General features: G+C 46.2%; 1 protein-coding gene across 1 annotated transcript in view; it reads left to right on the plus strand.

Annotated features, from left to right (window-relative positions):
- Window positions 1-12,884: 12,884 nt before the first annotated feature.
- The window catches only part of LOC119318430 (uncharacterized protein At1g10890-like), a 5,377-nt gene continuing 2,947 nt past the window's right edge, over window positions 12,885-15,314 (plus strand). The window contains exons 1-2 of the mRNA XM_037592988.1: window positions 12,885-13,204; window positions 14,731-14,916. Coding sequence (XP_037448885.1) covers window positions 13,077-13,204; window positions 14,731-14,916 — 314 coding nt within the window. The 5' untranslated portion in view covers window positions 12,885-13,076. The remainder of the gene's footprint in view (window positions 13,205-14,730; window positions 14,917-15,314) is intronic.

Raw genomic sequence — 15,314 nt, forward strand, 5'->3', positions numbered from 1 at the left:
CGTGCGTCCGAACTGCACGGCTGCAATGGCAGCGGCGGCGGCGACGGCGAGGGGAAGAGTGGAGGGGGGTGCGGCCGGAGAGAGGGAGGGGGCGGATAGAAAAAAGCCAGCCCTACGCCACCGACGGGCGGGCCAGGAGAGGACACGCATAGACGGCCCGCGCGTCCGCGTGGTGTCCGTTTCACCCCAAAAGCGGCGTAAACTTGGGCCGCGGATGGGTCGAAAGCGGACACAAAACGGATAAAAGTCCGTTTGCTCCCGCGCGTTGGGCCGTCCGGTTTGTTCGTTTTACCTTAAACGGACGGGGCAGATAGGATGGGGTCGCGCGGTGGAGTTGGCCTTATAGATTGATAATTACAAACTTAATTGTCACCATTTGGTTGGATAGCATAGGGCCCCACAGCGAAATCCAGAAAACTGATTAGTGGGCGGTTGGTGGGGAGAGATTTCCGTAGGTTTTGACTTGTAAAAGGGATAAAATGAGGCGTAGCTTTCACTAAATGGGGTAATGTGGATGTGGATATTTTAAATGGGGTAATTTCTGTCAAAGATGCCAGAACAACGGTTTAAAATATGAGTTCACTCTAATATTTAGCACAATCCATCATTTCCTTTTTACTATGAAATCATCGAACCAATTGTTGGTCCTAGCATGAATTTACCTGTCCGATCAAGGTACGACGCCGTGATCCTACATCTCATGTTCACGTAACATGTTGATCCAAAGGTTCCTGGCCAGTATCGTACCGTGTCATGAACCTTGCATGCCCGCATGGCCTATCACCCAAGCATTTCTTTCTTCCGTCTCAACTCTCAACATCCGTATGTGAAGTCTTCACCTCTATCCAGTTCAAATATGATGCGGATATGAGGATGTCTAGATGCGTTCGGGCACGCCCGCCAAATAGGACTGACTTTGGGGGCCCACGTGAACTCGCCCGAAAACCCGTCGATCCGACGGACGCCTCGTTCACCTCCACGGTGTGAACGCCGCGTAGCGCCGCTTCGGCTCGCGGCCCGATAGCAAATCCGCCTATTATTTAAACTGGCCGGAGTTCCGCAACCCTAGGCCGTCCACCTCCCCCGTCTCTATGTCGCCAGTCCGAACCCATCCATCTCCTCCCTCTCCCGCTCCGGTGCTCCGCCATGGTCCGGAGGAAGATCACCTACTACACAATGCTCACGCCGGAGCACCGCTACGAGATCCAGTAGGAGATCCGAGCGAGACAAACCGCGCGTGCCACCCACATCGTTGTCGGGTTGCCTCCGGACTCGCCGGAGCCGGAGGGAGAGGAGTATGCGGGGGAAGAGGAGGATGAGGAGCTGGCTCCGATGGAGGTGGAGGCGGAGCAACCGGAGCAGCAACTGCTGAGTTTCAACATGGAGCGGGCAGAAGCGGAGTTTGCCGTCGCCCAGTCAGAGGAGATGGTAGAGCAGCAGGCCATCCTGGAGTCCATCCAGGACGAGGTCTATGTGGAGGCCAACCGGGCGTTCCTCCGGCAGGAGCGGGCGGCGTCCGACGTGCTCTTTGCCGAACTCGACGCGGAGATAAAGACGGAGGAGGCCGGAGCGGAGTAGCCAGAGACGCCGGAGGAGGCAGAGCTGCAGCTGCCGCCAATGATGCCAGAGCCGGGCACGGAGATCGTCAACATCTCCAACGGTGAGTAGCTAGGTGATCGATCAAGGTAGGAAGCCGTGGTCCTACATCTCCTGCTCACGTAGCGTGTTGATCCAAAGGTGCCCGGCCAGTATCGCACCGTGTGATGAGCCTTGCATGCCCGCATGGCCTTAGCTATCACCCACGCATTTCGTTCTCCCGTCCCAACTCTCAACATCCGCATGCGAAGTCTTCCGCCTCTATAAGCAGATCCATGAATGTCTTGGTATTTTCTCCGGTACGTAGCTGGAACCACGATCTACAAGGTCTCGGACAGCCTCTCATTCCACGCAACAACTCCATGCTGCTAGCCGCCGCCACCACAACACGTAATTTAAACTAGTCTCGCTCGCACGCCCGTCCACCGCATTATTTGACCCGGGCCGGGAAAGAAGATTAGTTGGGGCGATCCCACCCCCACCCCCACCGGCGCCGGCAGCAAGCGGCAAATCCGATCATCGACCCGCCCCTGGACGCACGCTCGTCGGTGCGCGGCATGTGGAGTGCACGATCCCCACCCCACCTGTCAACCGGCGCCTGCGGCCCGGAGATCGTTTTGTTGGGTTCGTCTTGGTGCTGTCCTCCCTGCGCCGAGATGCCGCCCCGTGCCTAGTGGCCTGCCCGGCTCCTCGTAGTACAGTCCGGCTGACCCATCCACTCCGCTCCGCTCCGTGCGCTTTTGTTTGACCTCGCTCGCCATCCGTCCGTCAAAGTCCGTCCGTCCGTCAGTCAGCCGGCCCATGCCCATGATGCGTGCGTGCATGCACACCCGCTCCCGACATCACCACGTTGCGTCGCTGCTACCTGCCCCATCCATGCACTCATTCCTACTACGAGCACTAGTAGTACTGTACGTTTTATGTTTTGTTTTTTGTTTCTTTATTTATTTATTGAGGCGGCATTGTATCGTCGACATGTACGTATGTAGCGTCGTCTTGCTCGTACAATGAGCACATGCTGTCGCCGTCTCGGAATAAAAGAATGGAGGAGAGAGATCAGAGATGTTGAATAGTGCTCCTTGTAACATGGGATGGACTGTGTCACAACGACCTTATTTTTCGTGCTGTCTCCAGAAAAGAAAAGAAAAGAAGGTATATTTTTCACTGGTCCATGGATGGCTCGGAGCTGATAAGCTGGATGGGGTCCTCCATGCCCGGTGGGTCAAGCAAGCGCTTAGCCAGAGGAGTGGTGCGAATAATCTCATTCTCATATCCCGAGCCAGCCAGGATATGGCTTGGATTGTGAGACAGAAGACGGGTCAAAGTTTTTTTTAGCGTCCAGATGTTGACCCCTCCCTCCGTGAACCCACGCACATGCGTCGCCGATCCAACCCTGCTCGGCAGGATAACAGTATGCAACCCAAAACTCAACTGTGACCTGTATATCTTTCACTTGCTTTTGCCTGTATAATACAGTGCATACACTAAGCCAGTAGCATTATTCTGACCTCAGCCCTGCCGGCCGGTACGTATATCCCTACCACTACCAAAGCAGACATAATTTTCTGTTCCATGATGGCAACTGTGTAGGAGTATCATACTAGTAGATGACCATGTCCAGAGGCCTTGTTTCGTCCCTAGCTGCCATGGCAGACGCAATGGCGACGGCGGCAGGGGGGACGTACATAAAAAGCCGGGAGCAGCCCAAGATTTCCTCCCGGCGCCGGCGGTGGATTGGATGAGCCGTCCCTCTCACCGCCTTGCCACCCAGCTGAGCTCGATCAGGCCCATAACCATAACCCAAGCAATCAAAAAATCAGGCGGCAGTAATGCACGGACAGATCCCTTGTCGCGTCGGCGTCGAGACAACTCAGGCCATGTGTGTCCGTAGTGCTCGCCAAGCTAGGCACCAAAAGAGCAGTCCGCGCGCACACATCACACATGATGATAAGCATATATGGTGGTGAGTGACCCGTCCGAATATATATCTATCTATCCATCTGTTTACAAGTCCTGTTCAACGATTGCCCGGGATTCAAGCTTCGGCCCGGGTCGCTGTTGGATCCCGTGAAAGGAGGCGCCTTGTTCCTTTTGCGTCTCTCTCTTTCACCTTTGCTTTGGTTTGGTTTCAACAAGTCGCCGGGTTGCCGTCAACGACTGACTTAAGCGGCCCCACGCCATTCAAGTTACTGTCCGCCCGCCCGGCCATGCCGTGGAAATGAAGACCGCCACCGTCCCAGCGGCGCTAATTAAAGTGCTAAACGGGCCCGCAGCTTCAACTAGTGCTAAAAAGACAGGTAGTTTCTTCATGTGTACTACTCCTTTTAGCATGCGATCTCATTTTATGCCTTGAATATGTAGAGTCCATCAGATGCAATGAACTGAAACAAAAATACTGATAGTGAAAGTCCGTGTGAACATTTAAAGTTACATATATATGATTATTCGAATTTGTCGTATATGATAACGGTAGAAACCGGTGGTGGAAACTAAAGTCACATTGGATTTTCTTTCTTGAAAGATTCTTTTGAGGAATCGAATTTTCCAATGTTGTCGTTACAAGTTCCACCTTTAGTCTTTTACCACTTTTGTTTTGAGGAAATTTAGTCTTTTACCACTCGGTATTACCCCATGGTTCCAATAAATGAAAAATGTAAGAAACGAAGATCGCACAATGCCGAAGGGCCCGCTTCTTGCGAGGCAAGTTGGCAAAACATTGCACTTGCACATTCGCCATGCAACTCAAATGGGTTTCGAGATTTCACGATTTCAACTGAGCTGACATACAAGATTTAGTGGACCGAGGCTCATAAAATCTGCTCCCTCCATTCACTATTGTAAGATGTTTCGAAAGATTTAACATGGACTTCATACAAACTAAAATAAATTATCAAACACACAAAATCGTGTCTAAATACATCTGATTTTGAGAAGAGTTACAACATCGTATAACAGCGAATGGAGGGAGTAACAAAATATCGATCCACGCTTCTTTCCACCTTCGGCGATTTGGACATTGGCTAGGAGAACTCTTCGAATACAACACGAAAAGACAAAGGGAAACGTTTGGAATCGGCAGGCCGGCCGAAGCTTCAGCCGGTGCCTCACCCACGCGCTCGCTACATTTTCATATACAGGCGACACGTAACCAGGTGGGACCACGTCTAGTGCCTTATCTCTTTTCGTCCACTACTTTTCTTCCTTCCCGGCGCAATCCTCATCTATTCCCCATCATCTCTCTAAACAAGCCCTAAGCACCACATCCTTCATTTTTTCAGATCCTGGTGATCTACTGCTCCGGCGAGCGGTGGCCGGAGTTACTGCAGGGGTTCTGCTACTCCGGCGAGTGGTGGCCGGAGTTACTACACGGGTGAGGAGCGGTCGTTGCCTGCTGGGAACTGAGCCACCTGCTGCTGCGAGCGGTGGCCGGAGCTGAGTGGGCTGCAATCACGATAGTGCTGCAGCGCTCGTCGCCATGGCCACCCGCAGCTGGGTGCGCTGCTCTCCAAGGTCAGCGCGGTAGGATTTTTGCTACAACCATGTTTTGTTTTTGCTGGAACCAGCCGATGTTTTTGCTACCACCCCGACATCCCAAACTTGCTACCACGGTGATTTTTGCTGGAACCGGCGAACCATTTTGCTACAATCGTTTTGATTTTTGTTACTACCCAGTGTCTGTGGATTTTTGCTACATCCATCTTCTTGTGAGTCCTGCAACTTTGTTTTTTTTGCTTCAACCAGCCATTTGTTTTTGCTGGAACTATCAGACATTTTTGCTGGAACCAGCGATTTCTCATGGATGCGAGTATGGAAACATTTTTCTTCGTTGGGATCGGCAAGCCATTTTTGATACAACCGGCGAGCAGTTTTGCTTTCAACCGGCATCTATTTTTGCTGGAACTAGCAATTCCAGAGCTGCGACAACCGGTGCTGTTTTAGAGCCGTGACGGGTCAGCACTGCGAGCTGCGACGGCCACCGCGGCGAGACGTGTTGCAAGGTCGCCGGGGCTGCTGGAACGGCGGTCGCGGGGGTGGTGGTGGTGGTGGTGGTGGGGGGGGGTGACGGTGAGGAGGAGGTTTGATACAACCCGATAGCAAGGGCGGCAAGCAGGCGAGCAATGGCGATCTGGTGAGTAGTAGCGACCCGGCCAGCGACAGCGATCCAATGACCGACGGTGGTCCGGCTAGCTTCGAAGGTCGGTCGTCTCGTTCTCGCCCCGCACCGCGCTCACGTGATTTGGGGGCAAAAGCCAGAAAGAAAAGTGTTTTGAGGACGAAGACCATGATCTGACGGTTAAAACACAGCGTATCGGACGCGTACGGTGTGACCGGCCCAGATTTGGGCCGGCGCGCCGGCGCCTAGTAGTCGCATGTTTGGTCAATGGCTAGGGCTGCAACTCATGCGCTCATGGCGGTGCGCTGTCTGAAATGCTTGTTTGCGGTGATCAACCGCGGATTAGCTCCCCCAAGATCCATGGCGAGTTAACGGGAGCATCTACTCTGAATTTTCTAGTTAGATACGGTCGTGTGGTCTATTGGTCTAGGCTGTATGGTCTACACTAGTAGCTAGTGCTGCTAATAGTCTTGGATCGGGATAGATAGATGCTCTCCGCTTGTCTTCCACATGCGCGCCACTACTACGTATACGTACGCACGCAGTACCTAGGCAGTGATTGACTGGACCGACGTGCTTGCCTGATGTGCACGCCACGAATATGCTGCTGGATCCGATGCACTGCCACCATTCAGCTGTTTTGCATAAGGTTAAAATTAGGGTCAGACAATTTATCATAGAAAATTACTACTTCATCACTGGATACTAACACCGCTGAGTCACTCTCCAGAAAAGAAGGCTCCACCTCCACCAAAATCTGGAAATGCGGTCTATCTTCACCGTTTTTGTATTCGTCAGCTGACAGATGTGAGCCATATGTCCAGAGCTCACCTGCAGACAATCTTCATCAGTATATAGATCAGATCAGATCAGATCTTACTTACCACCGTTTGAATTGACTGAGATGAAGCAATCGATAGAGCCGTGCAGGTAAAATATCTTCTTCGGTGGATGTGGTTGCTAATCCTTGCTTTTGTCGTTGCAATGCTCAAAAGACGTTGTATCCGACTTCTTTGTCGCTTCTTCTTCAATATATGATATGCATGTTTATGCGTATTCGAGAAACCGATAGAGCCGTGCCGGTAAAATATCGCTCTAGGTTTAGTAATAACTCGCGGTATGGCGACAGGTTACCTCTTGACCATGCCCCCCAGCTGCTGTTCAAATCGACCGATGGCCCGGTTTTTCCAGGGTTATCTTGTCTAAAGCGACGCCGCTGTTCGCTCGACTAGCTCCTATCGGACGAGACGTCCCGTCGATCGTGTGGCCTGCGTGTGGTCACGTACACAGAGGCCGGGCCAGGTCAGGTCAGGTCAGGTGGAAGCGAGGGGCACGCACAGGCAGCGCGGCATGGCCGGCTGCCCGGCCCGGGACGCCATTGCCGGCCTTCAGAAAAGCGCGCGCGCGCGCGTGCGTGCATGGGGTTCTACTAGCCATGTTTGGCCGCTTTCGTGAAGGAATATCGGTGTAGCCTCCTCCCGCGGGCGGAACGGCATCCCCGTAGTAGCAGCCGTCGACTAGTCGTCGTGTTAATTCCTTGGACGGTTGCAGAGATGGCTGCTTATACTATTCATCTCAGGATCATAGTTTTAAATAGACGGCTATAGCCTCGTTATAGCTGTTTGAGAGTGTTGCCGCTAAATGATTTCTTGTACAATTTGAAGATAGCTGTTTTTAGGGTCGCCGCTAAATGCCATAGTCCGCTATTTAAAACATTGCTCAAGATGTGTCATTGAACAGACACCGGTCTACTTCTTCATCCCATGCAGAATGGGAGAGAGCCAGGGAGGAAGCTCGCTGCGTCGGCATGCAGTGAGGTCGGCAAACTGATGAAGCCTGAAGAATGATTGCATTCGGTTGCAGGAATACGCATCCGGGCGAGACGATTGGGATGCTCGATCATCGCGCCGCCAAATGTCCGCATCTGATCCCCGGTTCTCATGGACGCATCATCTTTTCTTTTCCTTTTCTCCCTTCTTTCTCTGCTATCTTGCTGCTGTCCTCCATGCACCCTGAGTCAGAATAACGCGTCAATGACATATACATGCCAACAAAAAATCATGAGGGATCCTATGGATCGGATGCCCTACTGTTTCAGTTAGCTGCCGGTTCTTGCTTTGGGAGCGCTTTGATTGACACATATTCTTCTCCTTTGCATTCAGGCTGGGGTAAAACATATATTCTCCTTTTGCAAAGTTATGTTCCAAGCACACATACATGATAATAAATCTGTAATCACTAGAGGTGTTACATGTGTTTCTTTACATTAGTATACAAGCAAAGTGCTGGACTTAAGTGGGACCAAACAGCAAAGGTGAGAAGATTGCATTCAAACGTGGGCGCCGCAACTGAACTGAGCTTGACCTTTACTCAATCGATCTAGAATGTCCGACCACTAGGTAAGTATCGTTCGGTCTGAGAATAATCAGCCTGATGTGGAACCCAATGTACTAGCAAGAATAGAAGTGAAACTTTTTGCTCAAGTCAATGTATTACAGTTCCTTTCTTCTTCTTTTACACCAGAACCGTCCTTTTAGCAAGAAAGTTGGGTAAAAGAAGAGAAAAATTCGTGACCTCGCGCTTCGGAACGAGCGGGTAGTGACGATCAAGCTAGGTAGAGTGTGGTCAGCTACTCAGCCAGCTCGGCGTCTGGTGGTGGTGATAATGGAGTTGGGGAGCAACCACATGAATGCATGCGTTGGCCCAACTGAATGGAAGAGGAGAGCTTGGAGGTGACGACGAGGATGATTGTCCTTTTGCTGCTTGCGTACTCAAAGGATGGGGGGAGGATTAGGTGGGGTGTTATTAGTGTTGTGTGATAAGCAAGCGGCGATCAGATAGATACTGTTTCTTCATCGTTTTGTCTATGATTATCGGCAATTGCAACTCCGGGAGTAGGCCAACGGTGTACACCTCACGATTTATGACCAAACGTCCTCTCACCGGTTTCAGTTCGTACAAAACTGTCGTCAACCTTCGTGACGAGCCTAATTTTTTTTTTCATACTGTGCTAAACAATATTCATGCAGCTTCTAAAAAGGTTTGTACTATTCCATATAAAAGTTTGTGACATTTAAAAAGTATTCACGTGTTTCTGAAAATGTCTGTATTTTTCTAAAATGTTTATATAATATAAAAATATATCTTCGAAAGCTAATAAAAATGTTTCTTATCATTCAACACATGTACATGACATTTTGAAAAATGTTCACACGTTCAAAAAATATATTCGTGACATTTCTCTCAAAAATGTTAATATAATGTACAAAAGGGTCATGTAATTTTCTTAAAAATATTTCTTACCAGCCAGAAAAAAGTTTAGCGTGTATCTTAAACATAACTTACTTTTTTTTCAAAAACAATATTCAGACATGTAATTTCAAAAAAATGTTCATCATGTATTAAAAATATATTCAACATGTATAAATAATATTTTACGTGTGATATGAAAAATATACAACGTGCACTGAGAAAATTTGACATGTATTTGATTTATATTTAAACATAGATATGAAATAGAAAAAAAACACAGCACCAAAGGTTCTAAAACCGGTGCGAACTGGATCATAGAACATAGCCTACAGTAGTTTTCTTTTGTTTCATTCTTCTTGACTTTATTTTCTTTGGGATTTTGGTTTTTTATGTTTCTTTGTCGGGGTTTTTTCACGCATGTTTTCCCTTTTCTCAGTACACAATGAACATTTTAGAGCGCACATGAAACATTTATAATACACTTTTGGATTTTTTTTAAATACATGATGTACATTCTTTTTAAATATATTATAAAAAGCTCGTTATACATTTTTAATGGTACTAAGAATTCCCTTAACCTACATGTTACACATGATGTACATTTTTAGAAATGCATGCTTTCTGAACACATTTTTGAAGACACGGCAACACTTTTGTAAAATACATGTTATGCATTTTTCTATGGTTGTAAACATTTATTTGAACTACGGGAACATTTTAAAATTGGAAAATATTTTCTAAAATGCCACGAATATTTTTTTAATCGCCGAAATTTTCTTTAAAATTTCACTCCCAGGTTATTAAATGGTGCAAAAAAAATTCTGGCAGTATGCAAACATTTTATTTACATTTACACACAATATTGTTTAACAATGTCCGAAAACAGTTTTGAAACTCATGAACATTTTTCTAAATTGTAACATATATTTTTTGAATCTAAGCAGGATTTTCTTTGAATTACGCAAGCATTTATGTATATTGTATAAACATTGTTTAAAAAGGCATATAAAATATTTTAAGCATGTGACATTTTTTGAATCTCACAAACATATTTTTAAACATGGTTAATATTTTTCTACACATGTTTATCAATGTTCAAATGGATGTTCAACATTTTTATAAATTTTATCTAAAGCGTTATTTGTAATATTTCTGAATAAAAATAATAGTTAAGAATAAATGGAGAACGAATCAAAAAGTGAAAACTTTGGAAACATCAGTGTGAGGTCAGCAGCCGGGTCACTGGGCCAGCCAAGCAGCGACTGCTTGCAGGCGACGCTGCGGGTGGCATATAGCACATTGCGCGCGAGGCGCCCCCGTCTTTCTCCTTTGTTTTTTTTCCTTTATTCATTCTGTTTTTGTTTTCCTTTTTTTAAAAATTTCTGATTTGAAAAAATGTTGATGAAAAAATGTACCCACTTCCCAAAGAACTTGGAAACAAGTCTCAGACTTCCAATATCTGAAATGCAAAAAATTGGATGTTTCAAAAAATATTTCAGATTACAAAAATGTTCATGAATTTGGAAAAAAATCTCAGACTTCCAATATCTGAAATGCAAAAAATATGCACAAATTTGAAAAAATTTCCTGGATATTAAAAACGATCATGAATTATAAAATTGACCCCGTATTTTATAAAATGTTCAAGGTTTGAAAGGTGTTGCTAGATTAAAAAAAAATGTTGATCAATTTGAAAATTATACTTGGATTTCAAGGAACATTCACAAATTTGATGGATCTTATATGAATCATATGATGTACTTTTGTTGCTTGCGTACTCAAAGGTGGGGAGGATTAGGTGAGAAGTTATTATTGTGTAAGCTAGTGATGATCAGTACAATCACATGTTCTATTCTTTGTCTATGACTAGGTAATTGTCCATGTGTTGCAACGGGAGCATACGTATATCAAATAGGATCTTCGTGGCTTTGCTAACTTTTTTACCGTTATAAACCACAACTTTACTTCTTCTCCCTCCCTGAATCTCGGAGACAGTCCAGACAATTCCAAACAACAAAGAGTTTTGAACAAAAACTTATCATCAAGGAATGGTATATTATGTCGCTATATAATGCCTAATATTGGTGGCATAACATGTACTCTTCTATCATCTGAACAACTAGATACAAAATAAATAATTAATCTTATTGGCATCACATATGTGCAAATTTATACAATAGAATAGCATAACACCCTCAAGTATTCGATGTCTAGAGGGGAAACAAAAAGTAAGTTATACATTTTGTGAAATAAGTTGTCTCAACTCCCAAGTGACATTACAACCATCAAAAGTTTTTGTAGAATTTCATTGTTATTGCAACCATCAAACGTGGCCACAGAATATTAATATGAGGGAGCAGAAAATAAGCATGGAAAATGACTTGCGGCACTTTCAAAACAAATAATGATGTTGGATAAAGCAGATGGAAGTAACCCGAAATAACAAACAGAACATAATGTGCAAACATACCCGATCATCGGGCTTGAAGATTTTTGTAGCAGAACCATCCATGGTCTCGCGTGTTGCAATGCAACACTGTTTGAATGCTCCCTTGCACGGTGTTTCTCTCCACTGATTTCAAAGAGACCGTGTTTGGGTTTAACGGTCTTTGTTGTTCCACATGCATATATCAAATGGAGCAGCTCCTAAATCAGACTCCACAACTCCGTAGCCAAATGAAATGCTCCTGTAGTGCAAAGATGTCGATGGTTGAACCGGCGTAACCACGTGGAGTGGCGAATCTATAGATTTTAGTAGTAGAAACAGTATAACCATTTGAAGCGCTGGTTTGTTGCTGCTAGCCGAGAGAAAGATGAATATGGGCCTTCGGTTTGACATTCCAAGGAACTTTCATGAACCTACAGAAGTGTAGTTAATAGTACAAATGTTAGAAGTTGATTACATGAGACTGAACGATATATCTAAGAAGCCCAACAAAAGAATGTGCTTACAAATCTGCAAACTAAAACAAATCACGTATTCAATTCTACAAACGTGTAATATGAAAATAGATCATGTATTCATTATATACCTCGGCTAACTAATGGTAAAGACGAGCACAATTCTTAGTCACCCAAACCAGAATATGTATGCAATAGAATCAGCAAAGAATAATTTTTCTAGTGGCACAGTTAAAGTTTAGAACTTCAACCATAAGGTTATCTAAATGTCTATGACCATTGTAGAACAACATAACAATTTCTTGCTAGTGAAAAGGGGCCACTTTCAATCTACAAAATAAAAGGAAATCGAGTTGACATCTAAGTGAGAAACCTAGAATTACCAGCGAGGGAGGATGGCTGGCTGATGGTGACGCGGCTCTTCTCCTGACGAAACAACGATGACATGTGTTTCTCCCGTCTAGGCATGGAGCATCCTCCCAGTGGAGAGCTCCTCCTCGGTGCATTCATGTCCTCATCAGTGCACAACTGGTGGGCCACTGAGGCGGATGGCAGCGAGCTCGCCCATCGAACCCTAGGTCAGGGCGGGAGCGGTCGACGTGATGACCCGCGAGTTGGGAATTCGCAGGTGTGTCTGCGCACAACAACGAGGAGCACTAAAGGGGTCCGGAATTGGCCTGGAGGTAGTTGTTGGGCGTCTCGCGCGGTGAATCGTAGCAGCCCACATCGGGTCGTCTTCCTCGTTGTCTCGCGCAGATGGAATTGGAATTGAAACTTTGTTGCAATTGGAATTTCATCCAACGGCTGAGGTCGATCGCCGTGAAGATCAAACGGTTCACATCAAATCGACCCGAGATCAGACGGTCAGTATCGCATGGGAGTTTCGATTGGACGGTCCAGAATCCCTAATCGCCGTGGGAGTCTCATGGGATGGATAATGGAAGTTTTGTTTTCAGCCCAGAAAGCTTGGCCCGTTCCACCAAAGCAGCAGCAGCTGGTGGCTGGGTCCCACCCTATATTTTCCTCATCTCTTCGTCGGCCTCCCACTTTTTTCCAGCCGGCCGCCGTCGCCATTGATGCCCGCGCGCCGCCCCCAAAATCCCCCGTCTACACATAGATCGGCGCCCAACGTTCAGACGTCCGTCCCCGATCTCCCCGCGTCCGGCCAGATCTGCTCGTGCCGGCCACCGCAGTGGCTTTAGCTTCCAGCCGGATGCCGCGCGACCTGTCAAGGTCGCCGCCGCGCCGGCGCCGGCCGTCGCCGTCCCCGCTTCGCCGCGGACCGGGCTACAGGGAGCGCGTGCCCAGCCGCAGCAGGTCCCCTTATCGCTCCTCCTATAGGTGATCTCCCCTGTCACACGCGACCGCGATCTGGCGCGCCTTTACTTTTTCAGCATCTTCGCCGTGTCTGTGTGTCATGTATATATATGCAGTATATAAAGAGTAGGGAAGATACGAGGGGATGCGAATCCGCTGATTATTTTTCCTCTTTATTTTGTTGTTATTATGTTAACTGTATTTTGAATGCAAACTTGCTAAATGGAATGAATGATTATTTTGGGTCTCCTCATGGTTGTTTGGACCAGTGGAAGTTGGTCAGTAAGTGATTCTTAGTTAGCTCATGTGAATGTGTGATTGTTCTATGATGTATGTAACATTCACGTTGGCGAGGAGCAATTCAGATTACTAGATAATGGCATTCCTGTCTTACACCAAATTTAACATGGCTTGTATAAAAGTTGCTTGGTTATGTTCACGGTACTACTCAGACCCTGTTTGGAAGAAGAAAATATCTGAAACAAGGTTTATCCATGAACGGAATATTCGTATCTATTCAGAAGTGTTTGTAACCCTTTTTCACCATACCATGAGGTTAGACTGGGGGGGAGAGCAAGGTAGTGTTACATGCCTTTGGTGCACGCTTGCCCTCTTACATGGTTAGCTGGGGTTTCTCCTAGTTTGGATCGTGCAACAAGCCAACAACACTTCCGTTTTCACCAGCCATTGGTGACACTCTGGAAAACACACAGATCAAGTAAATGATTTGCTGATCTTTCTTTTGTCTAAACACCAAGTCTCGTACTGGTTTAGTGGGCAGTCCAGCCTAAAAAGAAACGCTAATGACGATACCTCATGCTGGTTTGGATGAGCAGTCATGCAGGCTGCTAGATTCTCTTCGGTAAACCTGACCAGTGAGATACATTTTTGGACTTCATGGCTGCTCGTCCACTTTGTTTTAAGCCCCCACCTCACCTGCAGTTAACAATATTGGTCTAGTTTAGCCACCCTTCATTCACGTCCTAGATTCGCCACTGATTGAGATGGCAATGGATGAATGCCATATGCCTTACCAGGGCACACTGTCTTCTTGGACATCTTTAGGTGAACACACTGCAGAGGCCAAAAGAGGCCCGAAAAGGGGGAATGTGGGCAATTGGTGGTTAAGTGTGGAGTTTCTTCTGTTATCGATCTTCTAATATGATATAGGAACCACTAAAATCAGTTGCATCCATTTACATCCAAAGCAAGAAAAAATGCTGAACAAGGAACACATATGGAAGCAGCTTGGAACATATGAGCAGATGATGCTTGAACATAGTTACCGCCTCACTGGTACTCTACGAGTCTACGTTGCTTGCCTGTATAGACTGACAAGTGACAAGAGTTCCTTCGGTTAAAAGCATGGAACTTACAAAGATTTTTACTCTATGCTGTATTGCTGTGGAATCCTCCAAAGTTCTAACGATGTTTGAGGTAACTGCTTCCGCTTACTTTTTAGGGCTTCTATAACTGATGGTGATTACCTGTTTTATGTTATCTTATCATGCTCTTATTTTGTCCTCACAATGGCAACCTTTATATTGCAGAAGGAAGAGCCCTTCACCTTCCTCTCCCAGGAGGCGCAGGAGTCCATCCCCATCGAAAATCCATTACAAAAGAAAGAGAAGTCCGAGTGTCACTGGTTCTCCAGTTGCCAAATCGAGTCCCCATCTCGGATCTACAGAGAATAAGAATGTCGTTGATAAGCAAAGGCTAGAAGAAGAAAAGAAAAGGTGGGGAGTATCTGCTTTGCTATTTAGAATCTAGATTATGCCATGTACAAACCAAATTGTTTACTCTCTCTTTGCCATACCTCTTTCACGATGTTGACAAGCTAGTCATTAACGAACATTTCATAGTGCTATTGTACTGTATTCATCTAGCTGCTGTTTTCACCACGACACGAGGTCAGGTTCTATTGGCTAACTGTGCTCTAAATTATACGCTCTTCTGAATACATGCACTGAAATTTGCTCTAGTTTTTTTTTCTGAATATACATGGTGCAACTCAATCATGTTTTTATTGAACAGTAATGAATGCAAATACTTTCAAATATGAATGTTAATTTGATAATTGTTTCTTATCTGGGTTGCTTTGCTTATGAAATGAAGGCACATCCAAAACTCGTTT

This window comes from Triticum dicoccoides, chromosome 6A (genome assembly GCF_002162155.2).
Source record: "Triticum dicoccoides isolate Atlit2015 ecotype Zavitan chromosome 6A, WEW_v2.0, whole genome shotgun sequence".
Lineage (NCBI taxonomy): Eukaryota > Viridiplantae > Streptophyta > Magnoliopsida > Poales > Poaceae > Triticum > Triticum dicoccoides.